Below are 25,646 nucleotides of genomic sequence, written 5' to 3'. Positions count from 1 at the left end.
AAAAATGGTAATTGGGGGTTTAACTATCAGTCTTCAACAGAAAAAATCGATACCTATACTCCTGACATCAAAAGTCTTATGTTGTTTTGTAGGAGAACATTTTAAAGTCGATTGCCATATTTGAGTATTAAGTAATTCATAATCATCCGGGAAGTTCGTCGGATCGCGGATGCGGATGATGTGCACGTAGCAAGTGAAATCAAAATTTGTATAAATTCAATGTACAGTACCGTTGCATGGTAAAAGTAATGTGTTCGCATTATATTATAGGTAAAACTAAAAACTAATCTAAATAATTTCAATGTGTCCCATAAACAAAAAAAAACTAAATAATCAATCAATAATGTACATGGTAACGGAAAGTGTCATGAATCAACGAATAATACTGTTTACTATATCAACTAATTATAATGTTTATTTTTCTTTAAATATATGTTTTCGGAAAAATTTAAATAGGAAAATAAAATAAATTATGATTGTGTATTTTCGATATTTTTATTTATACTGTATGAAGAATTGATAAAGGCATTTTATTAAATATTTAAACTGTCTCACTGATTAATAAAATATAATTATTTAATATTTATACATAAACGAATAAAAAAATATAATTAGTCTATAATAATTTAAAAATATTTAAATTCACTATAAAAATATATTATGTTGAAAATTCTTATACAAACATTTAAAAATCTCTAAAATTATTCATTTGTGATATAAAAACTAAAAAATATTTTTGAAAAACTCACATCATTGTAGAACCAACATACATTTCACATTATGGATTGCTTCGCCGAAATCTGTTTTTGCATTTTTTTTTAACAATTTTAGATATTTCCACCGATTGTAAGTCTGTCGAAAGCACATAATATTCATGTTAATAACAGTTGTCATTTCATATTTGATAGTATGATTTTTCATTTAAGTGACTTTTGAAATAATATTAATTTTAACTTTTGTAAAATTGCGTTATTAATTAATAAATATATTATGCAAACGATTGAACTATTATTTATTGTTAAAAATAAGACACTAATATAATTATAATAAACGAAAATATGACGATTGTTATGAAGTCTAAATCACGAATGACTAAAATTTCATTTTTTCCGCAAATCGCCGAACGTATAAACATTGCATAGAGACAAATAACAAAATGTAATATGAATATTTTAGCCAGTATATTAATTTTTCCAAAGAGAATATATTATACATAAATCATATTTTATTATTTCAATTTTTACAATAATGAATTTTACACTTTTTAATTTCAATTATACAGTTACGAGTTAGATCAATGGTTTTTATTATCGCCAATTCGCAATTTAACATTTAACATAAGTGTTAATTAATATCGGTGAAACCCAAAAGCGAAAATTTGTTTTGCGCTTTTAAAACTTAATAGGGGATAAAAGCGTAAACATATATTCTATTACCTGATACAATATTGTACTTATTACACCACAAGTTTCACACCCATCAATTTATAATTATATCGAAGTGCTTAGAACACCAGGCAGAAAATTACTAAAAAATTTAATCAAATTTACAAAAAACTACAAATCGCAGTTATTAAGTCAACAATTGTATAAAATGGAACTTATACATAGAAAAAAAATGTCCGGTTGAACTATTTAAAAACTGTGAGCTTCAAAGTTCAAACTTAATTAAGATACTCATTATAATTATAGTAATAAAATATACTGATATATATGTAATTTTAATTTTAAATATTTTTTACTCACATTTTAATATCATTAATGTAAAAGCTTAGTTAACAACAATACGATTTTGATAAAATACTTTTTATTTTTGTACAATTTATTGCGTTTATGGTTTGTTAAAAAGATATTTTATTTTGCGCTTATGGAATATTTATTTTTTCGCTATTTGGGTGCTGTTTGGGTCATATTTGGCGCTTATGGGCTACATCCATTTATATTGATGATGACATAATATTAAACGATATAAATTTATTCATGGTATAAGTAATTATCTTAAATATAATATAAAAATATTGAAAATTCAATTGGGTCACATTTACGAAAATAAATAAATATACAAACAAAAAATTAAGCAGTAACAAAAAGTTTCAAATCAAAACAAATAATTTTTTTTATAACACTGATTATAATGATGATTTTTTGATATTTTTATAAAAAAAAAAAACAAAAATTAAAAAAACCATACATCATTATTAAAAAAATTAATCAATAATTTATTACATTGCTTTTTATCAAATTGACTGAGCGAGATTTTACCTTAAGTCTTCCGAAAGTATAATATTCATAATATCTATTCAAGTCGTCATTCCATAATTATTAATACCGTGGTTTCTTGTTGTAGTTATTTTCAAACTAAAATTAATTATATTTGTTTTAAAAAAATATATGATAAACCAGTTATTGAACTGTTATTTATTATTAAACAAATTGAAATAAAATAATTTTTTTGTACGAAAAAATGATTTGTTTGAACTTAAAATAATGCTAAAGACAAAAATTCGCAATCCGACCAACGTATAATAAATATTACAGCGTATATCTCTAGGACAACGAAAAAATGCAATACGAGTTTTGTAGCAGACTTGACTCATTATTTTTCCAAAGAATATATATGTTAGCAGTAATGTGTATTTAATATATAAAATGCCAAAGAATTCTATATAATACCTGGTGATTTTTAAAGAGTGTATAATATATTTTTTTTTACATACATTTCCTAAATATTTTGTACAATAACCAGACATTTCATAAAATGACAAACAATAAATTGCCAATCTGTAAAAAAGGGAAATCACTAGGAAAAATCCAAAAAAATCTATTTCCTTTTATCATAATAAAGACAATTAATTCTATTAGCACACAAAAAAAATGTATTTATAAATTGCATGAGTACTGGGTAGTACACAGTTATTAATTATTATTACTATACCTAATATTATTCTAGAAAATACAAAATTATATGTAGAACGTAGGACTTATAAGGAAAAAATCACAACTCTCAACAACTCGCACTCGACTCTCCACGCACGACATTTTATCTAAGACTGAAATATGAAAATAGTATATGACTACGGTGACGAAATCATTATTGAGGTATTTGTCGGCCGTCGAGACTATACTTCATTAAACTTACCGATATTACAGATTAGGTACTAATGGATTCATATTAGATGAAGGTACTTACATTGTCAAATATATAAATACTGAATACTGATAATTTATGTATTTAATACATTACCCTATACATTGTTTAGCATTTTATATAATACTTAGTTAATTTAAACAATTTTTTAGATTTCCGACTTTAGTTGGTGTTATTGGTGTTATATAGAGTTCCTAGACATTTTATTAAATACCAGTATTATACATATTGCCGATACAAACGCTATATGTAATGTACTAATGTATAGCGGAAAGTAAGGGACTTTCCAAAATTTTACAAAATATTTTCATGAAAAATGTATTTATATAATATGTAAACGTTAAGTATCTATCATCATTTAAATTTTCTTTTAACTGAAAAAATACAAATTTACACTAGATAAAAATGTTTGATAGATTTAAAATTTTGATAAAAAAATTAAATATTTATGATTTTCATATGTTTACATATTATACATATACTTACATATTCACACTATTATACAAAATAGTAAATACATTCAAACTATAAAAATAATTACATATTTATATTATCAAAATTACTTTAAAAAAAGAAAACCTATCCTTGATTGGCAAAGTCTAAAATTAATTTTTCTACGTCAAGGTCTTCAGTGCGAGCTCTTTCTATATTTAACTACCTATGAAATATTAAAATTTAAAATTACAATACATTACCAATTATAATTTATTTTAGTTATTAAAAATATTATTGTTTATCATGTTTAATTTCCAATATATGTATATATTCTTATTGGTAGGTTACAGTTTTCCTCGGGAATGTAGTTGGGCAGACTTTATTATTTTATACTTCTTTGAAATTAACTAGATAATTAAAAAAAAAAACAGTAAAAATCTAATAACTTGTCTAAAAATTAAATAATGTTACAGATAAAAAAATTGTATACACACCTAATTAATGTTATTCCGTGTTTGAAAAATTAAAATCCAATGTGGAGTGTATTTTTTTTAAATTTTCATTGTTTTCGAGTTTTCTTAATACAATTGTACTATACGTATATTTTTCAAATCATCTGGCCAATAATATTCTTAGTGCATGCAAATAATCTTAAAATATCAATATGCAGAATTTCAGTAAACAAAAAATATTTTGGATTAATTGGAGTCAATAGCTTTGTAGTTACGTCGTTACGATGCATCTTGATTATAAAACAAACTATACATTATCAAAATACGAATATTGCATAACAAATCAATAATAATATTATTACTTACAAGTAAATACAGGCCCCACTTCAAATTTTTGGTACCTGTACTGAAGGTTTTACGAGCCTTATACAGAACTTCCAATAATAATAAAATACAAACCATCACGCAAATGTGATTTTAATTTTCTTTATTAATTTATTTTTTTATTTAAATTAAATCATAACTTTCTTGTATGCTTATTTTAAGATGGTACATTTTTTTAATTAAAAAAAAGTTATATTTAATACTTATTTGTATTTGAAGTACATTTTTATTTATTTAATTCTGGTAAAAATATATTTGAGCGTGTAATATATTTGAGTACGGGTCTTGAGAAACTATTAAAATATATCTAAAAGGATGGATAATAAGTGGGTAAAAATAATATATATTGTAACATTACAGAAATAAAAGTTTATAATACGACGAAATAACGTTATAACGTAATGACGCAATTAATTTATTAGTAATAAATATAATAAAATATAATTAATAATAATATAAAAATTAAAATATCAATGTACAATATGTTAATATTACAGTGTACGATTTAGTATACATTTTATATATGTGTGACAATTTAATAACATTTTATATTACAAATTACAATTATACATTGCAAATTTCCTCACCACCTTAGCACATAATAAATGTCGATATTAAATCAACCTTAATGTTGCATGAGGTATTGCATGTGGCGCGTTTTTTTTATTGTGGTTTCCCCGAGTATAAACTTTAGGCCTAATCCACACAGAGGATAATCGGTAAACTGCCGGTCAGCTATAATAAGAGGAATTGTCCCGATTTATCGTGTTATACATATTGTTTTAAGTTAAGATGATAATGATTAGAATACATTTTTGATTTAATAAAATAGTATCTCTCATGTGACCGAAAATCTCCCATCATCCTCATTGGCAGTGCTGAATTCAAGACGTGTGTGATATTAATGATGATCCGATAAACGGTAATCGTTATTCATTGTTATACGATCTGATTATTATGCGAATTTATAAAAAAAAATATGCTCCGCAGTTAAAGTGTTATATTGTTAAGTAATTTCGTTCATTTTGATATATTATTGTCTACTGAATTCAACACTGTACATAATAATAAACCTGAAAATAAACATAATTAATATTATAATACTATAACTATACGTAAAGTGGTTAGTTTTAACTTACAGATTAGTTATATTACACTGATAAATTAAACTTACCCGAATATCACCGCTTTTATTTTAATAATTAACATAATATTTTTCACGTATTATTCATCCATTAGATATATATTAAATTTCGTTTACCTTTCTTGAATATCAATGACTTAGGTAATATTATAAAACGCCGTCACAAGAATACTCCGAATATGTCCGATCGCAAATTGTTCTTGAAAAATTATTCAATATTCACTAATAATAAATATTACAATTTAGAATGAAAACGTTTAAAAATAAAATTAATTTGTGTAATAAACAGAACTATTAAAAAAAACACTTATAGTATAATAAAAAAAGTAAACTGATACAATAATTGAACAATATAAATTCTAAAGTTTGTTTTCAAATATCTTTACTGACTGACGATTTACATTATACTCGTAAAATAATCATTACTTTTGAATACTATTATAATAATATTTATTATTCTAATTAGCCAGCACAGTATTATAAGAGACCACAACGATGAAAACGAAACCTCACCTGGTAAGACACGAGCCAATCAGCTGTTCATAAATAACATAAAAAGTTTAACACAAAACTCTTGACTAGATTTTAAAGCTAAAATTTATGGATGTATGATATTAACTTAAGGGTTGTTAATAAACAATAATTAATATATTTAAATGATCGCGTAAAATTATACACATTTTTTTTTTGTCTTTTAACTTTCTTTATTTAGTAAGCTGTTACAAATTTGAACAATAAGCTTAATTGATATAATAATAAATAACACAGGAATAACGAAGTGAAAAGACTTCTCTCTGGAAGGAGGGGCTCCTTGGAGGTACTTCGTCAAGATAGTAGTTTGACCATATTATACAATTTTACAATTTTACATTTTTTTTTTTTTTTAATTTATCTTAGCAGGTCACGACACCACTGTCTTTTTAGTCTTTTTTTAGAGAAATTATACATATTAAAGCTTTACTTTTAAGTAAACTATTATGTTTGAGTATTCACTTTTTTAATTTACCAAAGCTACATTTTTAATTTTTAGTAGGTAATACGATAAATTATGATAACAAGGCGTTCTGGATAGGCATTCTAGCTACTCCACTGTCCATTTTAAAGGTATCCCATTGACAAAAACCAACTCCAGAAGTAAAAATGTATAAAACGCACCAATTAGCAGATAGTTATCTATATAATATGTGTTTTAAATTAAAAAGTATTAAAAAAAAGTGATTTATATTTCAAAGCGCTCGAGTGCCACTGGCGGGTATACACGCTTCAAGTATGTAATTCCATATCTTCTTTGTCGCGCCCATATGCTTATTGTAAACTGTTTTACAGATTGTATATATATATTTCTATTAAATGTTAAAAAAAAATAAATATTTCAAAGTTAAAAATATAAACTAACAATTGTTTTTTTATTTACTGACAATTTCAGTGTTATTTGTACGACAAAACAGAGCAGCATTTAACTCAAAATAACATTTGTTTATAATTATTATTTTTTTATTAGTTTGAATCTCAAAATCTCATATAATGTACAAAAATAAATTGTTTTGTTATTTTTGCTATGATTGTGCGCAAACATGGATATTGACGATATTGTATATCCAAGATGCCTTATTATTTTTTATTTTTTTTTAAATATATCTTTGTTTGCCATTTTATAATATAATATATCCAAAATAAAATTAGGTAACAAATTACTATTTTATAAAATCATATATACTTCTATAAGCGCTATTTTAATAATATAAGTATAAATCATACTTTATTATTAACATAAATAATTAATAAAGTCATTTTCGGCATTCCATACTTCATCTACGGCTATTGTCTAAAATTAAAAATGATTGAAAGTGATTCTCGTTATTATATTATATAACTTGACAATTATTATTAACAATATTCAATTGATTATTAACTAGGACGGTTATTTGATGGAATTTCTAATAAGTATATTTGTATATAACTGCCTTCTGTAATTTATTGAAATATTTATTAAAATATTAAATCTATATTATGGTAGATACATAATTCTAAATAAAAACAGTAAATAATAATGTTTATTAGTTGCAGCCCTTAAAAGATTGTGTAGTAGCAAAATTTACAAATATAGGGACTGATGTGAGGAGATAAAATGTGAGCAGTTAATAACATGGAACAAGGGTGGGTGTTTCAGAAGCTCCCAGATCATACTACTGTTATTAAAGGGTAATTTACTTAATGCGAGAGGTGATTAAAATGATTTATAGTTTTGAAATCGGTAGATAATTCGATGATGGTTAGACCAGTGTTAAATAAAGTGTTATTCAGACACATCGTCATTATATGATTTTAAAAATTTCAAAATAATTATCTCTCAAGTTATTATAAAGATAACTTAACTAATGGTGATTGAACATATTTTGTTAAAAATAAGTGAACCCAAACGGCAAACACCCTAACCAATAAGTAGGTATTTAACAAAATATGTATTTTAATATCTAAAGAATATTATTAAAATTATCGACGTAAGTAGATCAATTTTAACTAACAATTTTTTTATAGTGATATTTAAACGACATAAGATTTGCTAAACCAAACCAAGTACGTTGATATTTTTTAGTAATCACTTTGTTTATGTTATTAGTTTGAATCAAAAAACCTCGTCTATTATTCCGCCTTAAAACTTTTACATGCTATCACATTCGTATGGCATTAATGTTTATATAGATCAGCTATTTATGAACATCAGCTTTATCTTCGGTTGTGGGCCACTCGAGTGATGAAATATGATTGATGAATGCAGCATGATACCTAGTTATTGTTGTTTTACTGTGTTCGGTTCGATTATTATCATAATATTATCGAAGGGAATATATTGATACAAATAAAGTATTTCATTATTGTACGATTAATGGAGATCACTGATTGACTAAATCATACTAACAAATAATAATTTTTTTTTTTTTTTTTGAGACATGGAATTTAATATATTTTTTATAATTAATAATTATTACAGTTACTCGTTTTTATTTTAATTCGAAAACCATTATTTATTTTATTACATTATTACAGCATTTAGTTTACTCAATCACGCAAGAAACTCATTATATCATAGATAGTTTAATTTTATTGTACCTTTTCATGATGTCATTTGTTTGATCCAATAAATATATCTCACTATATTATTGGTTTTTATAATAATATATAAATAGCAAAAATACTATAGAAAAAAACAAAAACAATGTTTATTATAATTGTACGATATCTATTTCATATTTTTCACACTGTATAAAGTGTTTGTAGACTTTTAGTCGTTTTGATTTCTAATATCTTTATAGAACACGCGTTGTCATAATATAAATGTATACAGTAGAACCTCGATTATCCGTGTTCGCGATTAACTGTGCTCACTTTTCCGAAAATTTAAAAATAAGTATGGACTGTAGATGTATTATGTATAACATTATTGTATATATTTCTAATTATAATTAAATAAAAATTTTCAAAATTTCATTATTATAAAATTGTACCTATGTATTTCTAATTATAATTATAAAAAAATACATATTTATTATAAAAAGTCTCGATTAACCGTGGTTTTCAATTATCCGCGTGACACCCCCCCCCCCCGCCATTACACTGGATAATCGAGGTTCCACTGTATATTATAATTAACACGCTCACGGCCAAGTGTCAACTGTTTGTATACGAATTTTTTTAATTCTGGTTTATTTAAACATAGTTTTTTTAAACACTTCTTTACGTATCGATTGGTGTAAAATTGTCACAAATACATAAATACATTATACATTATTCTGTTGTTATTAGTAATTTTTCTTATAACCAGAATGAGAAATAAATACAACTATTTTAATAGTTATATAATTATTGAATATTGATGCCAACAAATAACGATTATATTATTATATTTATTATATCATTAAAGTAATAACAATGGTCGCAAAATATATTCTTTAATTGTATAGATAGTTTAATAACTTTAATAGTTATATTTTTAAATCATAGTAAATGTCAACATAGGACATAATTGATACGATGTACAATAGAAATCATCAGAAACTATCCGAGTCAACAATTTAAACATACTGTTGATACTTTGAAAACATCATCTACATTATAATATTATATTTATATAAGCATTATAAGCTAGCCAATCATTTTTTAAATTCAAAAATAAATGAATATACAACAATAAAATATTCCTATGTTGTGTTATATATTATATTTTTAAATTATAAAAAAAAAAAAAACAAAAAAAAATACATAAAACTTTATTGTGTATTTTAGACGATGCTCTTAAAATAAATCATAAAAAAAAAAATATTTAAACAGAAATAATTTCATGATAAGCTAAATATAATTGAATTTCTATTATATCAAATTAATTTTCTGGATGTCTTCTAAATAATATGATGTCATAGAACATAATAGAAGTGACAGTCAAACAGCTGACTCGGCATGATGTTGTAATCAATAATTATCTAAATTATAAAGCATTTATTATTCTGTATCAAAACCTTAGAAAATATTTTTAGTTTTTAGTTTTTTACCATTATCATTATCACAAACATCACGGAAAAATTATAACAGTTAATTTGGAGGCCAACAAAAATATTTTTCAATGAATAAAATAATTAAGATAGCTGTCGGTTCTATCGTGTTCTATGATGACACTTTATATAGTAATGTTGTCTTGAATTTATGCAGTTGACATATTGTATTAAATTCTGAAAAAATTAAAATATTAATTAATTACTAAAACATATAATATTGTAATTTATACATTTTATTTAAAATAAAGATATTTTTAATTTTCATATTTATGAGGTTTCATGTTTTAATTATTACATTTTATAGACTTATAATACATTAAAAACTCTTTAAAATCGATTTAAAATTAGGCGTTATTAATTATTGTAGCTCTGTGAGTCTTAGTATTTTAGATTATGATATTATTCATTTAACAATTGTTTGACGTTCTCCAACATAGTAAAAAAAAGGTTTCTAGATAGTTTCTGGTGACCATTATAATAGTACAATTATGTCTTTAAATAAAATTAGTATAACTACAAAAAAACATTAGCAATGATAATGTGGAATGAAAAATAAATTATTATATTCTATTAAATAAACTTAATAAAATTCTTAAACAAAAAAATTCGGCTGAATTGTTGATTTTAGTTGACGTTAATACTGCAACTATAATTTTTTCATCTAAAATAAATGAATCTGTGTGGGATCTCAAAATGTGTAAAATTACAATGAATTTTTTTTTCCTAAATCTAAAAGGCTAAAACTGAATTACTTCGAGTATAATAATCTCAATAAGATATAGAAATAAGTTTTTCAGCACAAAGAACAAACGTTTAATTAAGCTAAAATATAAAAAATATAGAAACTTATCAACAAAGAAATAAAAAAAAATGTGATAAAAATATGTATTTCTCTAAAATTATTAAGTATCAACAAAGTTAAGGTTAGGTATATCATACTTTACAGTAAATATGGAATATTATATTTAAAAAAATTCATGATAATTAATTTGTATATCTATAATCTTGAAAAACGGTAGTTTCGACTACTGTAGTCATAACTGTTATGATGCTGACCAAATAGTTAGGAAAAAGAGATCCTATTAACGTAGGTATAAATCTGTGTATTATATGATATTCTTATTAATCGTTTAAGAATTATGATGTTTGTAAAACATAATATGTTAAAACTTTAAAAGTATGATAACATTTCCTATTTGATTAAAATAACTTGTACGAGTATGTATAGTTTTTGTGAATTGCTTGTTTGTTTTTAATTTATTGTTATTGCTTTTTGACTTTTTCATATTTAATTTGTTATAATTTTTAATTTATTAACAGCCTAGAACTTAAATATTTTTGTTAGATAACAACTTACTATTGTCTCTTCTACAAGCCTAGGTTTTATAATCATTTACATTTTATGTTGTTATTTAAACTAGTTTGCTTATTTTTTCTTAAATATATATTATTGTTATTGTAAATTAAAATATTTTTTTGTTTACCTTCGACAACAGTAACACACCACATTTGCCGGTTCCATAGTAGTGTATACATATCTGAATATTTGTGAACAAAATTCGTCACGAAACTTTACATCTGTCCAACATTGGCCTCGGCACCCCGATACTTGGCTTATGGACAGTGTCAAAAGAATGACGAAAACCAAAAGTTGTATGTAGCGATTCATTTCGACTTAGAGATATTTAATACAATTTCACAGTCGTCAAATTATATTCACCATGAATTTGGCTGAAAATAGAAATTAAAACTTGAAAATGAATATTAAACCAACAAGATTTCCAAATGCTTGGTTTATTTACAACACGTCATGTTTATTATTAAATCATAAATAATGTAAATACTCGTAAATAATTTAATAATTTAATTTTATCATTGAAATATAGAATTATAGAGGAGGGTTTAAATAATGCTAATAACCTTAAATATAGAAACCCATCTATAATTGGTTAGTGTGTTTATTAAATTTAATATTACGAGTGTATAGACTATAGATAGAGATTTTTAATATATTTTAACTCACAAATTACATAAAACAAAAAATGTTGTTGAAGATCCACATGTTTAATATAGGGATGCTACACGTGATTTTAGAGTATTTAATAGACACATTACGATTAAAATTTCATCAATATAATTGTTAGGCAAAGAGATTTCTGTATCTACTTAGATGTGAAAAAAGTATTTTATTTCGGAGCTCTTAAATGTGTAGTAAGTACTAAATAACTATAAATAAAGTTATTATTTTATTTATTTCAATAAACTTATAAGACACATTTTATTTATTCGATTAGTATTTAAAGGACCATGAAACAAAAAAAAATGACTTTGATTCAATTAATAGGTAATTAATTAATATAACTAACGGTGGTATTAAAATTTGTGTACGTTGATTTGTTGAGGCGCTAGAGCTCAAGAGAGATAGGCGCGTGACGTCATAAGATCACACGGCGCGGCGGCGGCCTATACTTTTATACAGAAATCGCCGACACGGCCTAGGTTATTTATTTATATTTTTTGTTATATTTACCAAATTTACAAATCAAGACAATAATCATAAGAATGTGGGTTTTAATACAATTTGGTGTACGTTTGGTCGTATTAAATTTAAATGTATATAATTAATGTTTATTTCCTATAAGTTAATATAATATTAGAATTTAGAATAGCTAATGAAATAATATTTTTTCGATATTTCACATAAATATATATTTAAATATTACATATATATATATATATATAAATAAATATGTATTATACTAAAAAATAAAAATTACAATTTAAACATTTTGAACAGAATTATAAAATTAAATTGAAAATCTTGAATATCTTTTAGAACGTATTTCTTCAATATTTGGTCTTGGTATTGGAGCTATAGACTTGGGAATTTCTATTTCTTCTGGAATTGTTATAATGCTATATTCGTTTGTTTTTTTTTTAGCTAAATCGAGTACTTCATGCATAATTTGTTTTCGCCAATCAGTATCAGTACGCTCATATACATTCTTTATTGTATATTTTCCTAACGGTTTTGAATATACCATTTTATCACCTACTAGTGTTTTATTTGTATTGTAATTATGGTCCAATATAGCCAAAATAGATCTTATGTACATACCTCTATATTTCAGATGTATCCGTTTTGGCATATATTTTAACCTTACATTATGATAAGATTCCAAACGGCCAGTATGCACAAAATTTTTTGCATGTGGCAAATCTTTTATAAAATCTTTTGCAGTTATAACTTTTTTTAATGCATAATATGATTCATCATCAGATTTTAACCACAATTTTTTATTTATTTCTTCATCTGTTAATGGATCATGATCGCATGTTTTTATTACTCCATTTTCTTCCCATTCGTGTTCATTTTTTATATGATGTAGTAGAGACGTGAATTTTTCAACTAATAATTGACCGTCACCTTTGCAGTTTTGCGAAGCCCACCAGAGATGATTATTTATACTACTTTTCCATAAATAAGCTTTTTCATGTTTTTTTTCTAATGTTTTCATTTTTTTCATCAAACTTTTAGATAGGTGCCACACATCAAATTCATGTTGTATTTCAGGATGTTGTGTTCTAATGTAAAAACGAATTCCTATATGTCGATCAGTAAGAAATAATTTAATATTGCAATTTTGATTTTTGGTCAGATCATTAAGTAATAGTTCACAACCTTTTCTTTCCAAGTCACCTTTTACCATACCTTTTTGAACAAGTTTAAAGTCTACTATTTTTCCACTACGTAAATCCATTACCGAATAGATACAATACTTGGCGCAAAAGCCTGGAGAGTCATACTGCCCATCTCCAGCTAACCAAATATCATTTTCTGAATTTTTAATAGTATCAATTGTACTTTTCTTATGATCTTCCCAAATATTACAGATGATTGGTCCAGTATAACGCTTAATTATTTTATCATATACCGGACGAGAAAAAAATGATAGTTTTAACGAATCACAAAAAGCTACCATTTGTGTATATAGAATTCCAGATAAAGTCAAAGCAGATCCAATTAATATATTTCCCAATGGCCGTTTATTAATCTTATTTTGTGAACGCCAAATTAATTTATGGTTTCTATCACATATAGTTATAACAGATAGCAATGCCCCTTGGATATAATGTTGGACGGTTACAACTGTAGATTTACATTGACGGCAACGGTTAAAAAGTGGCAATAAACAATCCCAAAATACAAAAAAACAAGAATTATCTTCAATGTTTAATGATAGTTTTTGCCGTGTCTGTTTACATTCATATATTTCTTCTTCTTCATACTCTTCTTCTTCTACTTCTTCTTCTTCTTCTTCTTCTTCTTCTTCTTCTTCTTGGTTTTCTATTTCAAAAGATATGTCATTTGTAGGCTTATATAATTTGTAGTTTTCATTGCCTAAATCACACTGTATGCCTTTATCATTCGGATTATCATTGAAGTAAATACAATTTGGATTATTGGTATCTAGTAAATTATCTTCATCGGAATCAGATTCATTAAAATTGTCTACGAAATTGTCAATTTTAAATTGTTTTACCGATGTGCTTGTTGAATTTTGTTTTGATATAATATCTTCTACGTTTCTTTTTCGGGACATTCTTATACTTCGAGATGTTTTGGGTCTAAGATCATCAACTTTGTAAATAGTTGGAATAGAATCGGAATTTAAATATAATTTTATTTTTTCATTTGGCAGTAGCTGTTTTTTTAGTTTACTCGATTCTGTAAAATCTTGTTCTTGAAAATGTTTTGAACATATTCTAGATCCATTACCCGGAACAAAATCTTTACGTTTACAAAACACTAACCATTGTTTAAATCTAAGTGGTGATTTATTTCTTTTTGGAAAACTATAAAAATTTATATTTTCAGATTGACTGCAAGTTGCCCTTTTCTTATCGTTATTTGAATTACATCCAAATACAGAACAAAGAACCATTTTACCCCTAAAATAAATTACACCATTTTGTTTTAATTTTAAATTTTAATGTACGAGTGCCTACTACTTATATGTACCTACCTACTTTAATATCCAAACATAAAGTATATTTTAATATTAATTGATATGGTTATAGGACATAAATAAAATATTATAAAATGGGCTTACATTAAAATAGATATATTTATTTTTTTATTTTTAAAAATTTAATTATAAGAAGTGTTCTTATTAATATTACAAATATTGAAATATATATATTTTATATAGTAATAATAATTTATTATATAATATGTATGATAATTTATTATAACTAATATATTTTGTTTACAGTGTAGATGATTTATAACCAACATAACAACCGTCTTGTTCCGGATATTTCTGTCGTATTTTATTTACAACACAGGATGGAATAACAATGCGATTACCTATACAAAACCAAAAATGTAGACATTTGTATTTATACGTTTCATATTGCATTATATTATCAATGGACTTATAGTCATCCTACCTTTTCCTATAGAATTCCACGAGTTTATCCAATAAGTAAATTGTTTATAACAAATATACCTCCACATCTTATTAGTTGGCTGTGATGAACATAACGATTTTTTTTTGCTTTTATTTTTTGATTTAACAATAATTTGTTGCCGTGTAATATTAAGAACCTAATAAATGTAATAAAAATATCGTAATTTAAATTAAAAAAACTGAATTGATTGTGTTTCTATTATGTAGGTTGTAGGTAGGTCTACCTAATCGATGACTTACTTCTTCGTCTAAAATAATTTTTGAAAAAGAGCTTATTTCCGTTATACAGGGTTTTTTGTTACTATGTGGTAATAACTTATGTAATTTTTCCAACTCAAAACAACAAATACATTCTTGGTCAGTAGTAAATCTAATACATTTATTACATATACACCAATCGTTTACATTCATTTTTGAACGACCTTCTAATCGTACTCCTATATCTGGTTCATTTGTACCTGGCTGAATATCAGCCATATCAATATCGTTCAGAGTGGGCTCAAAACTATATGGACGTATTGACATATTTAAATATTTGTAATACACTGTCAAAAACCAATAAAAATTGTTTTAATACATATTTTGCTTATACGAGAACACTTCTTATTATAAAATGTAACATAATATAAGGTACTTAACTACTTCAACTTTATATAAAATATTTAAGTATGTAATTAACAAATTATTATTATTAATAAATAAAATAAATTTGACTATAGTATTATAATATTATAATTTATAATACATTACTTTACCTCGTAAAATAAGATCCCAACGATAAAAATATAAAAGTTGAAAACTACGTTCGTTTACAAAGACGTGTAAACGTAAAATGCGGTTGATCGTCGTTCATCGACATAGAACACGTTTTATTTTTAATAAAAATATAATTATTCAAATGCAGTATTTTTATTCGTCCGTTCATTGTTGTGACTACGAAGTTATTTATAGCAGAATTTAATATAACAAAATGTATAAATAATAACCTAGGCCGGCGTCGGCGATTTCTGTATAAAAGTATAGGCCGCCGCCGCGCCGTGTGATCTTATGACGTCACGCGCCTATCTCTCTTGAGCTCTAGCGCCTCAACAAATCGACGTACACAAATTTTAATACCACCGTTAGTTATAGTAATTAACTATCTATTGAATAAGTAAAAATCATTTTTTTGTTTCATGGTCCTTTAATACACAATAGTTATAATTAACTATTTTAAGGAAATAATATTATGTTTCAAATTTCAAAAAAAAATGTCGGATTTGATTTTATTATAATAATATTTATACTTATTATGTAAAATCCATACAATTTATTATGCTTATGGGTTATAGCCTTATAGTTGTTTTAACTAATAAAAACATTAATATAAACTTTAACATTACCAAAGCACTTAAATTGATGTTTGTTGTTGACGTTGTTGGTAGTCTAAATCTCGTTTGATCTGTATAACTGTATTGACTGGATGCTATACTACTGAACACAAGCCTTAATACAAATTAAGCACATAATGATAAAATCACTCCATATATAATTCGTCTAAAATAGGATAATTATATTTTTTTAATCACTATACACGTCATTATATTGTATTATAAGCAATCTCAATGGTTTAAATGCTAATTTGTAATTACAATAAATACTTTTATTTTTTTTATAGTAATAGGACTGTAATTGATTTTGTTAATACATATAAGGCTAAGCTATATAATATATCTATCTATATTTAAAGTAAACAATTTTATATAACAAATAACAATAAATGCTAAAGAAATACGTGGCGTCTTTTCCAAGGTCAGCAACAATAAAATAAAACATCAAGCCTTGCCATATTAAACAAAACACAATGCACACTACCCCATCCTCGATGACCTGCTGTTTAGGTATTAATATAAAAACTCATCCACTTTTTAAGTTCAACTTACTACTAAACGCACTAGATAAAAAAAACTCCAAAAAATGCAGTAGGCTACGAGCTTGGCACAGGATTCTCAAATTAAAAAAATTAAATGTCTGTTTTTCTCAGACATATACTCGTACTAATATATAATACTGTATTTTCAAAGGAGAATGATTAGAATTTTGAATCTGAAATATTTTACTTTTTATGAAATGAATATCTTCATTTTTATACTCATGTTTTACACATATGATTAATTGTAAATAGCGATAATATACAGCAGACACTTATAATGAATGATTAAGCAACTCTGATAACAATAGTTTGGAAAATTAATCTGTTAATAGTTATAATTATATCAGTTATATTAATTGAGTCAATATTATATTTTATTATGATATTTTAAATTATGCCGTCATGTTTGTAGTTCATATAAATGAATTTCAGTATTTAATCTTTGCCAATTTGTTCTTATTTTTTAGTAAGTTATATAGTACTAAAAGTAAAATCCTAATTATTGATATACCTACCCCTCCAAACTCCAATAATTCAATAACGATAGTAATAATAAAGATTAATAGATAGCTTGTTTGATTGATTTTCGGATTGTGCATTTAAGCATAATACACCGTGCATGCAACTTCATCCATTGTTTCCGACTGCCACTAGCCAGTCCATAATTTTTCAAACACCCACCAGAAATATTTTTCAAAACTTTTTTTTGTTCAATTAAGTGCCAATATAAACAATATAATGATTAATTAATTTTTAAATATTATCCACTAAGAATTTGGGGAAATTGAATACTCAATACGACGGTACTATTATATACAATAATATATTATATATATTATGTAAATATTCAAATAAATATAAATTGGTGCATTTATAAAAATGTATTTGAGTGCATATAATAGCTTATGATTTTATGAATAAAGAAAACTTGATGAATTTTTTTTTAGTTAATTTGTAAAATTAAAAATTAAAATTGGTACAAAAAGTTAAAATAATTTCTAATCAGGAATACTATTTACCGTACAATAACACAATACTAGACATAAATATACCTACTCCACATTTTTCTATTCGTTTGACACCTATACGTACACGTCGTTATAGTGAACGCAAATTTGTTATGATATATGTTAGTAAAACAGAGATAACACACGCGGGTGTAGCGTCCTCTTAAATGCTTTTTTGTCACACATTTTAGGATCTTCAATTTGTATAAGAACTATTTTTATCGTAAGGTTAATATATGTACAATTATTGAAAAAAAACCTAAAATATGTCACCTGAATCCCAAATTTACAAAAAATTGCGGACTTTGAAGAGATGGTGCATTTTTTTTTTTTTTTGGTTAATCAATACTTCAAAACTTAAGTATTGTTTCAGGCAACGGAATTTTTACAGCTCTATTGACTGGATTAAGTAATTAAGTAATATGTATAAAATATTATTTTCTATGTCATATTGTTTTTAACTTTTATTTTAAATTAGATATGTACTTAGAATACAAATTTAACAAAATATGTACTTATGGAAAAAAATAATTGTTTATATATGTATTTTTGTATTATTATACGAGCACGAGCTCACGGGCCACATGTTTGATAAAACTTGCGTTTATATAATATGGTATTCTAAATAATTCATAGTTTTCCTTGAAACTAGAAAAAATACTAAAATTCACAATGTATGAACATAAAATTGAAACTTCAAAATTTTCAAAAATATAAACTACAAATTAGTTATTTTCGAATTTTTTGAAAATAATAAAATAAAAATTTTTTTTTAAATTTTTATACCAAAACATTAAATTAAATTACAAATATAAAATAATTGTAGTCCTTGTCTGGGCTGTTTCGTGAGTCTTATAAAAAAAAAAAAAAACAGAATTATGATATCTCCATTATTTTAGAAGATATCCCGATGGGTAAATCCTCGCAGGACACTATGCATAAAATATGTACAAATAACTTTCCACATTGTACATTTGTTAACAGTTTAACTTTGTTTCTTACAATAAATATACTTTTGAAAGTTCTATAGATCTAAATATATAACTAGATATTTAAACATCTTTTTTATTTTAAATTTAAGATTTATTTTTCAAATGTGTAATATTTTATGAAAATAAATTGTATGCACTGTTAATATTCTAAAAATAAAATGTATTTAGATCAAAAGAGATAATAGAATTTGAGTATTAATCATTAGTATTAAAGAATTATTTTTAAGTCTTCTATGAAAAAAATTATTCATTATTATGACCATTATACCAAGGCTGGGCAAGTTAACGATTTTTTTTTAACTCATTAAATTAAGTTATTTTAAAAAGAATCAAGTTAAATTAAATTAAAAGTTACTCATATTTTTTTCGTTAACTCGTTAAGTTAAAAATTAACTTTTAAAAAAAAGTAACTTAGTTTAAAGTTAAAATTTTCTAATTTGCAAAAATAAAAAACTCCAGACACATAGGTAATCTTATAAATTAGATAGTTTTTTTTTATGCTCAAGAAAATTATCAGGAAAATTTAAAATGATAAATCTTAGCACCAATTAGCCCTGTTTTTCTAAAATAAAACCTAAAATTTTGAATTATTCTTGCATTATTCTTCAGACAAAAATTAACTTAATTTAGATACTTTTGAATAAAATTAACTTGAAGTTAACATGTCAATTTAAAAAAAAAATTAACATATTAAGTTAAAAGTTAATTTGAAAAAAATGTAACGAGTTAATTAACTTAATTAAAATTAACTTAACTTTTTATCTAGTTAATGCCCAACCTTACATTATATAATAATATAATTACAGTTAACTAAATTGTTGGTCTTTTTAAATGATATAGTTAAAGTTCTATTGCATTTTTATATAAATGTTTATATTTGAAATAATAATGGCCAAAGAATATTATACAAATCCTTATTATTGTTACTATACAGCACACAGAATTCACTGACTTCCCAATATAAAATAGCATTGTAATACAAACAACTTTCTTTTATAAGTTAAGAATCACAATGCTCAAAATTAAATAATAATTTATGTTATATACTTGTATTTATATATGAAACAAACTAATGATGCGAATTTTGTGAAAAAACTACATGGTCTATGATTCATGTGCTAATTGTTTACTACAATAAAGAAGAGTCAAGAAAAACAATCCAAAAGATTATAATAGCATACAAATAGAATACTAATAGACTACTCATAATACTAATGGATAAATTGCAGCCAACCTATTAGCATGTTTATCATGTTCCACAAATAAAACATACTAAACATAACTCATAAGAAATTATAAGGTCATATAAACAATTAAATTGTAGTCGTTGTTTACCTAAATACTATATGAGTTTATCAGTGACAATACGGAATACCTACATCTAGAAAATTATTTTAAATTTGCTATTTTAGCATTATCATTAGACTATAATAATTGCTAAGGAAAATAATTTTAGTGAAATAAATAATAATAAAATAATATTATAGACGATAAAAAAAAAGTTAAAATAACATTACGAAATAAAATGTACAAATAACAATTTTTAGTGGTATTCGAGTTGGTATAATGAGAAAAAACACACGCGAGACGTCTTTAAAACATAAAATACTAGTATAAGCGGATTATGTATCATAATTCATAGTGTTTTTCATAATGTTTGTTTCCTTCAATAATTATTGTTTTTCTGTGTAATATTTTTAAAACATTTTATTTAAAAAAAATAATAATTATAAAAATATAAGAGATTCAACATTATTAAAATGTAGGTATAGTATTTTTTGGTTAACCTATTTATGCACTAACCGTAAAAACTCAAATAATTAAATGTTTTCTGTCTTTCTTACATATTTCATTATTTCAGTTAAGTACTTATCCAATATTTATAAAGTAATTTTTAGTAAATATTTTTAATGATGAATCACTAATATTTTCGTTAAATATTCAAATATTATTATCGTTATGGAAGGTATGACATACACAATTAAACACTCTGTATAATTTCATTTTTCATATTACCATTACTCGATTGTAGGTTAGGGTTAGGGTTATACAATAGATTCTTATTATGTCGAATGTCGTTATCTCGAGTTACATAAAAATCCCCTTGAAACTACCATTAAACTTAATAGTGTTTTGCTCTCAATAACTCGAAATAAAATTAATCGTTTTTCGTTTTTTCGAATAGGTACACAAATAATATTTTTATTTTATTGTTTTTAAGAACAAAAAATTAAGCAGTACAATCAGTATAGTGATTGTGATTTCACGCGTTTGTAGTTCATATTTGTAGTCATTCGCTCAAAATATAGTGAAATGGAAAATAAGCGTAAATTAAATGTCCTTACATTTTATAATTAATTCTTACAAAAACAAGTGATATTTTTATAAAAATAAAATACATATTTATTATTAATTGTAGTATTAGTACTTAAAGTATTTCAATCATTTCCCAATTTTTTTTAAAGAACTATAATAAAACTCGATATCTTGAAATTTTCGATGTCTTGAACTTTTTTCGAATCCCTTGAGATTCTACATAACGAGAATCTACTGTTATAGTTTTCCTATATATTGTTGGTATTTCCGAAAAATGTAATAAAAAAAAAAAAATTGGAATGCAAATTTATTACCTCGTAGCATAGTTGAATTACATGAATTATACGATATAATATATACAGACCTAGTATAATATAAATATATTTACTATTTTCATACATAATTTTGATAATGATTAAGGTAGGTATATATTATAATATTATATTAAACTGCTTTTGTACGAGGTAATAACGAATTTAAAACGTGGTGTCTGTGCAAATTATACTTGGCAAAAATCCGAACACGATATTATAATGATATTATTATTATTATGCACATCACTATATTAACATATATTATTATCTACCATATCATTTGTATAAATCTTGAAATTTATTCTTCGGAACGCTGCTCGTTCCTCAATGGTATGTGTATGGGGTAAGTAACGATGTGCTTTCCGCGCGCGCAAAAAAAATATAAACGAGGAAAACTGGTTTCGGACCGTGATCAAAATTTCAAGGCCGAACCGGTGCCAACGTCCCGAACAAATAATAACCGAGAGTGACGACACAAACCAAAAAATACAAAATTTGTACACTGCACAGCAGCTTTAGCACTAAATAAAACGCCGAGTGTCCGATGATACCGATTCAGACGTTTCTGTAAATTGGCCGAAGAAATAGTAGTCCGCTGTGGTCAGTAATAATAATTATTACTATAACCGTACCGAAGACGAAAGAGACAAACATGAGTGCCAGCAAACTCGTCTTGGTAAGTATTTTTATGAATTATTATTTGCATGCACACCCCCAATTCCCAAAAGCCACCAAATCATACCATCGCGTTCCCTTAAAATTATTATTATATCTCACTCGTGAGTCGTGGTAACTATTTATTTTGTGAAATTTCATAATTTTATCGTTCACTTTGAATAACGAAATGTATAGAGTTTTCTATTTGTTAAATTTTGATATACCTACGCACAATATATAAAATGCTGCGAATTTTTCCCTAACGGACATCTCCCAATAGCAGACGATTTCTTGGGAACGGGGATATTTACATTACTTTTTAATATAAAAACTTCCAAATAACGGACGCCTATTTCTAAAAAAAAAATTAGGAACAATGGGCATTTTTACGTAAAAGCAGTATTTGATAAAATCGATTTTCTCTTTAGTATAACTTAAAAACGAATAACCGTAGATACTTGAAATTCTCACAAAATGTTAACATTTTCAACATATTATGAAATAATTTTTTTAAATATTTTCTTTTTGAGCTACTTATAGACATTTGGGGTTTTTAATCTTTTTTTCTTTCAATGTAGATAACATTTTTTTTTGGCTCAAGATTCTTGAAAATTGAATATAAGTTTCCTTATAAGTTTTTCATTTACCAAAATGTCATGTACAATGATATAATAATACATTTAAATTGAACACATTTTTAACAACACTCAACACTTACCCACCTTTTTATCTTTTAATTTCTTTAAAGGGAAATTGAATGTTGTATTTATATTACGTATATTATATTTAAAATATTAGTTTACATTTTATTTGTCTAATTTGCTAATTAATAAAACATTATAATAACATTTAAAATAGTGCATATTTTTGATTTTAATAAAAAAGTAAAAGTTTTATATAAAAATATGCATTATTTTAAATGTTATTATAATGTTTTAACAATTGACAAATTAGTCAAATAAAATGTAAACGAATGTAATAAAGTTACTAAGATATAATATTAATTATTACATATAAATTATTAGGACTTGATCAAACATTCATTCAACAACCAATTTGAACTCGATTTGAATTTTACTTAGTTTCACTCAATCGAGATAAAATGATAAAATCCTCTACCTAATTTTCCCGGAATAAGTAGCGACTTCGGTGTTCCAAAAAGTTATAGCTATGTATTATGAGCAGTAATTTATCACAACGTTTTTTGTGTTTCATTATAATATTCATTCCATATATAATTTCAGAATCCAAATTTTATAATTATAATTTTGATTATTTTAATATTATCTTAAATAATCTTTTGAATAGTATTTACAGCTTTTATTGTTTGACCATTCCGTTATCTTAAATTAATCATATTTTAATATATTTTATAAAAATATATGATAGAATCAAAAGATTATATTCAAAGTAAATTGTGAAATAAAACTAAAAAATAGGAATTAGTATAATAGTTTTTAGTTTTTATTAATTTAATTATCATCACAATATTATTCATAGTAGATTTCTATAAGTATTTAATCACATGTATGTGAAATCATAATTATTATTTTGTATTTTGCAGTGTGTATTCTTGGCAGCTACACTAGCCATCGCAACAGCTACACCTTTAGGATTTATTGGGTTTAGTAGTGGTTACGGTGGTGGTTATGGAGGTGGATATGGTGGCGGATCTTACGGAAACTACGGAGGTCACCGAGGAGGTTATGATAACTATGGAAGTGGCTATGGAGTAGGTGTTGGAGTCGGTTTCACTGGAGGTAAGACATGCTTTAAGAATTAACTTATAACGGTATCTATATTTAAAAATTCGTTTAATTTTCCAGGTTACAGTGGTTATGGTCAACAAGGTGGATACGGCTATAATAATGGATATGGTTACAATGGAGGATATGGTCACCAGGGCGGATACTATGGGGGCAATCAGGGTTATGGACATGGCTACGGACATGGCCACGGAAACGGCTATGGACATGGATACGGACACCATTATTAGTTACACTTACATCATATAATCATTAAACACAGCACATCTTCCTTCTAAATTAAACATTTTTATGTTTTTTTTTTTTGTAAAATGTATATCTACCTGTAACAGCTAGTTTTATACATATATTTAATAAATTAAAGATCTTTTTTTATTAATATTTTAATTCTTTGATTTTTAAATTGATATAAAATCTAGCTGGCTAAGAATTTCTAGGTATTATTCATAATTTGTATATGAATAATCTCAAGAAAAAAATATTTTATCAAACGATTAAAAATATAAGAACAATAACCAGGTAGTAGGCAACTCAATTATTTTTATTATCAGTTGCTAATATTTTTTTAAATAATAACATTCAATAAATATAAATAGTTTTTAAATTTAAAAAAACATTTATTATTTAAATCTAAATCAACGTAACATTAATAGTTTAACCATATATTAGATTCTAAACGGAATGAAGAATGTATTGATTTTACAATAATAATGTATGTTTTTGTTTTTTTGTGTCTGTCATCACGTTTTGGAATAGAAATAATGCATTGATTTTTGACTTCAGCCCCTCTTTAAAAAGGAAAATTGATCTAATTAGTACTTTTGGAGAAGGAAAGAGGTCAAAGTTAAAAATGTTCAGTAGTTTTCAAAAGTGTCAAGTAAAATCCTAAAAAAGTAACGGAAAAACGGGAATTTTTAAGCATAATCAGTTTTCGACAAAATCGATTTTTTTATTCTGCTGTAACTCAAAAACAAATCATAGTAAATACTTGAAATGTTTACCAAATATTTATATTAACGTTATCTGCTTACGATTAAATTTTCAAAATATTTTGAATTTTTTTATGCTATTTATAGAAAATTGAAATTTTCGATTT

At 24.8% G+C, this 25,646-nt stretch overlaps 1 protein-coding gene and 1 long non-coding RNA gene across 3 annotated transcripts; one reads left to right on the top strand and one right to left on the bottom strand.

Annotated features, from left to right (window-relative positions):
• Positions 1-9,819: 9,819 nt before the first annotated feature.
• LOC132922686 (uncharacterized) lies at positions 9,820-17,103 on the bottom strand. 2 transcript variants are annotated; one of them, XR_009661042.1, is made up of 4 exons: positions 16,969-17,103; positions 11,597-11,843; positions 10,110-10,286; positions 9,820-10,040 (listed from the first exon to the last, which is right to left on the bottom strand). It is a non-coding gene; the product is annotated as an uncharacterized LOC132922686 (long non-coding RNA). The 2 variants fall into 2 exon arrangements; XR_009661041.1 differs by having other exon boundaries at positions 9,820-10,286.
• Positions 17,104-22,640: 5,537 nt separating this feature from the next.
• LOC132921782 (uncharacterized) lies at positions 22,641-24,931 on the top strand. Its single transcript, XM_060984986.1, has 3 exons — positions 22,641-22,803; positions 24,349-24,544; positions 24,611-24,931. Exons 1-3 carry the CDS (start codon positions 22,780-22,782, stop codon positions 24,778-24,780), a joined length of 390 nt encoding a protein of 129 aa, XP_060840969.1. The 5' UTR covers positions 22,641-22,779; the 3' UTR covers positions 24,781-24,931.
• The last annotated feature ends 715 nt before the right edge of the window (positions 24,932-25,646 follow it).

Source organism: Rhopalosiphum padi, chromosome 2 (assembly GCF_020882245.1).
Source record: "Rhopalosiphum padi isolate XX-2018 chromosome 2, ASM2088224v1, whole genome shotgun sequence".
Classification (NCBI taxonomy): domain Eukaryota; kingdom Metazoa; phylum Arthropoda; class Insecta; order Hemiptera; family Aphididae; genus Rhopalosiphum; species Rhopalosiphum padi.
The sequence above is the reverse complement of the archived record's forward strand: the minus strand, read 5'-3'. Positions and strand labels throughout refer to the sequence as shown.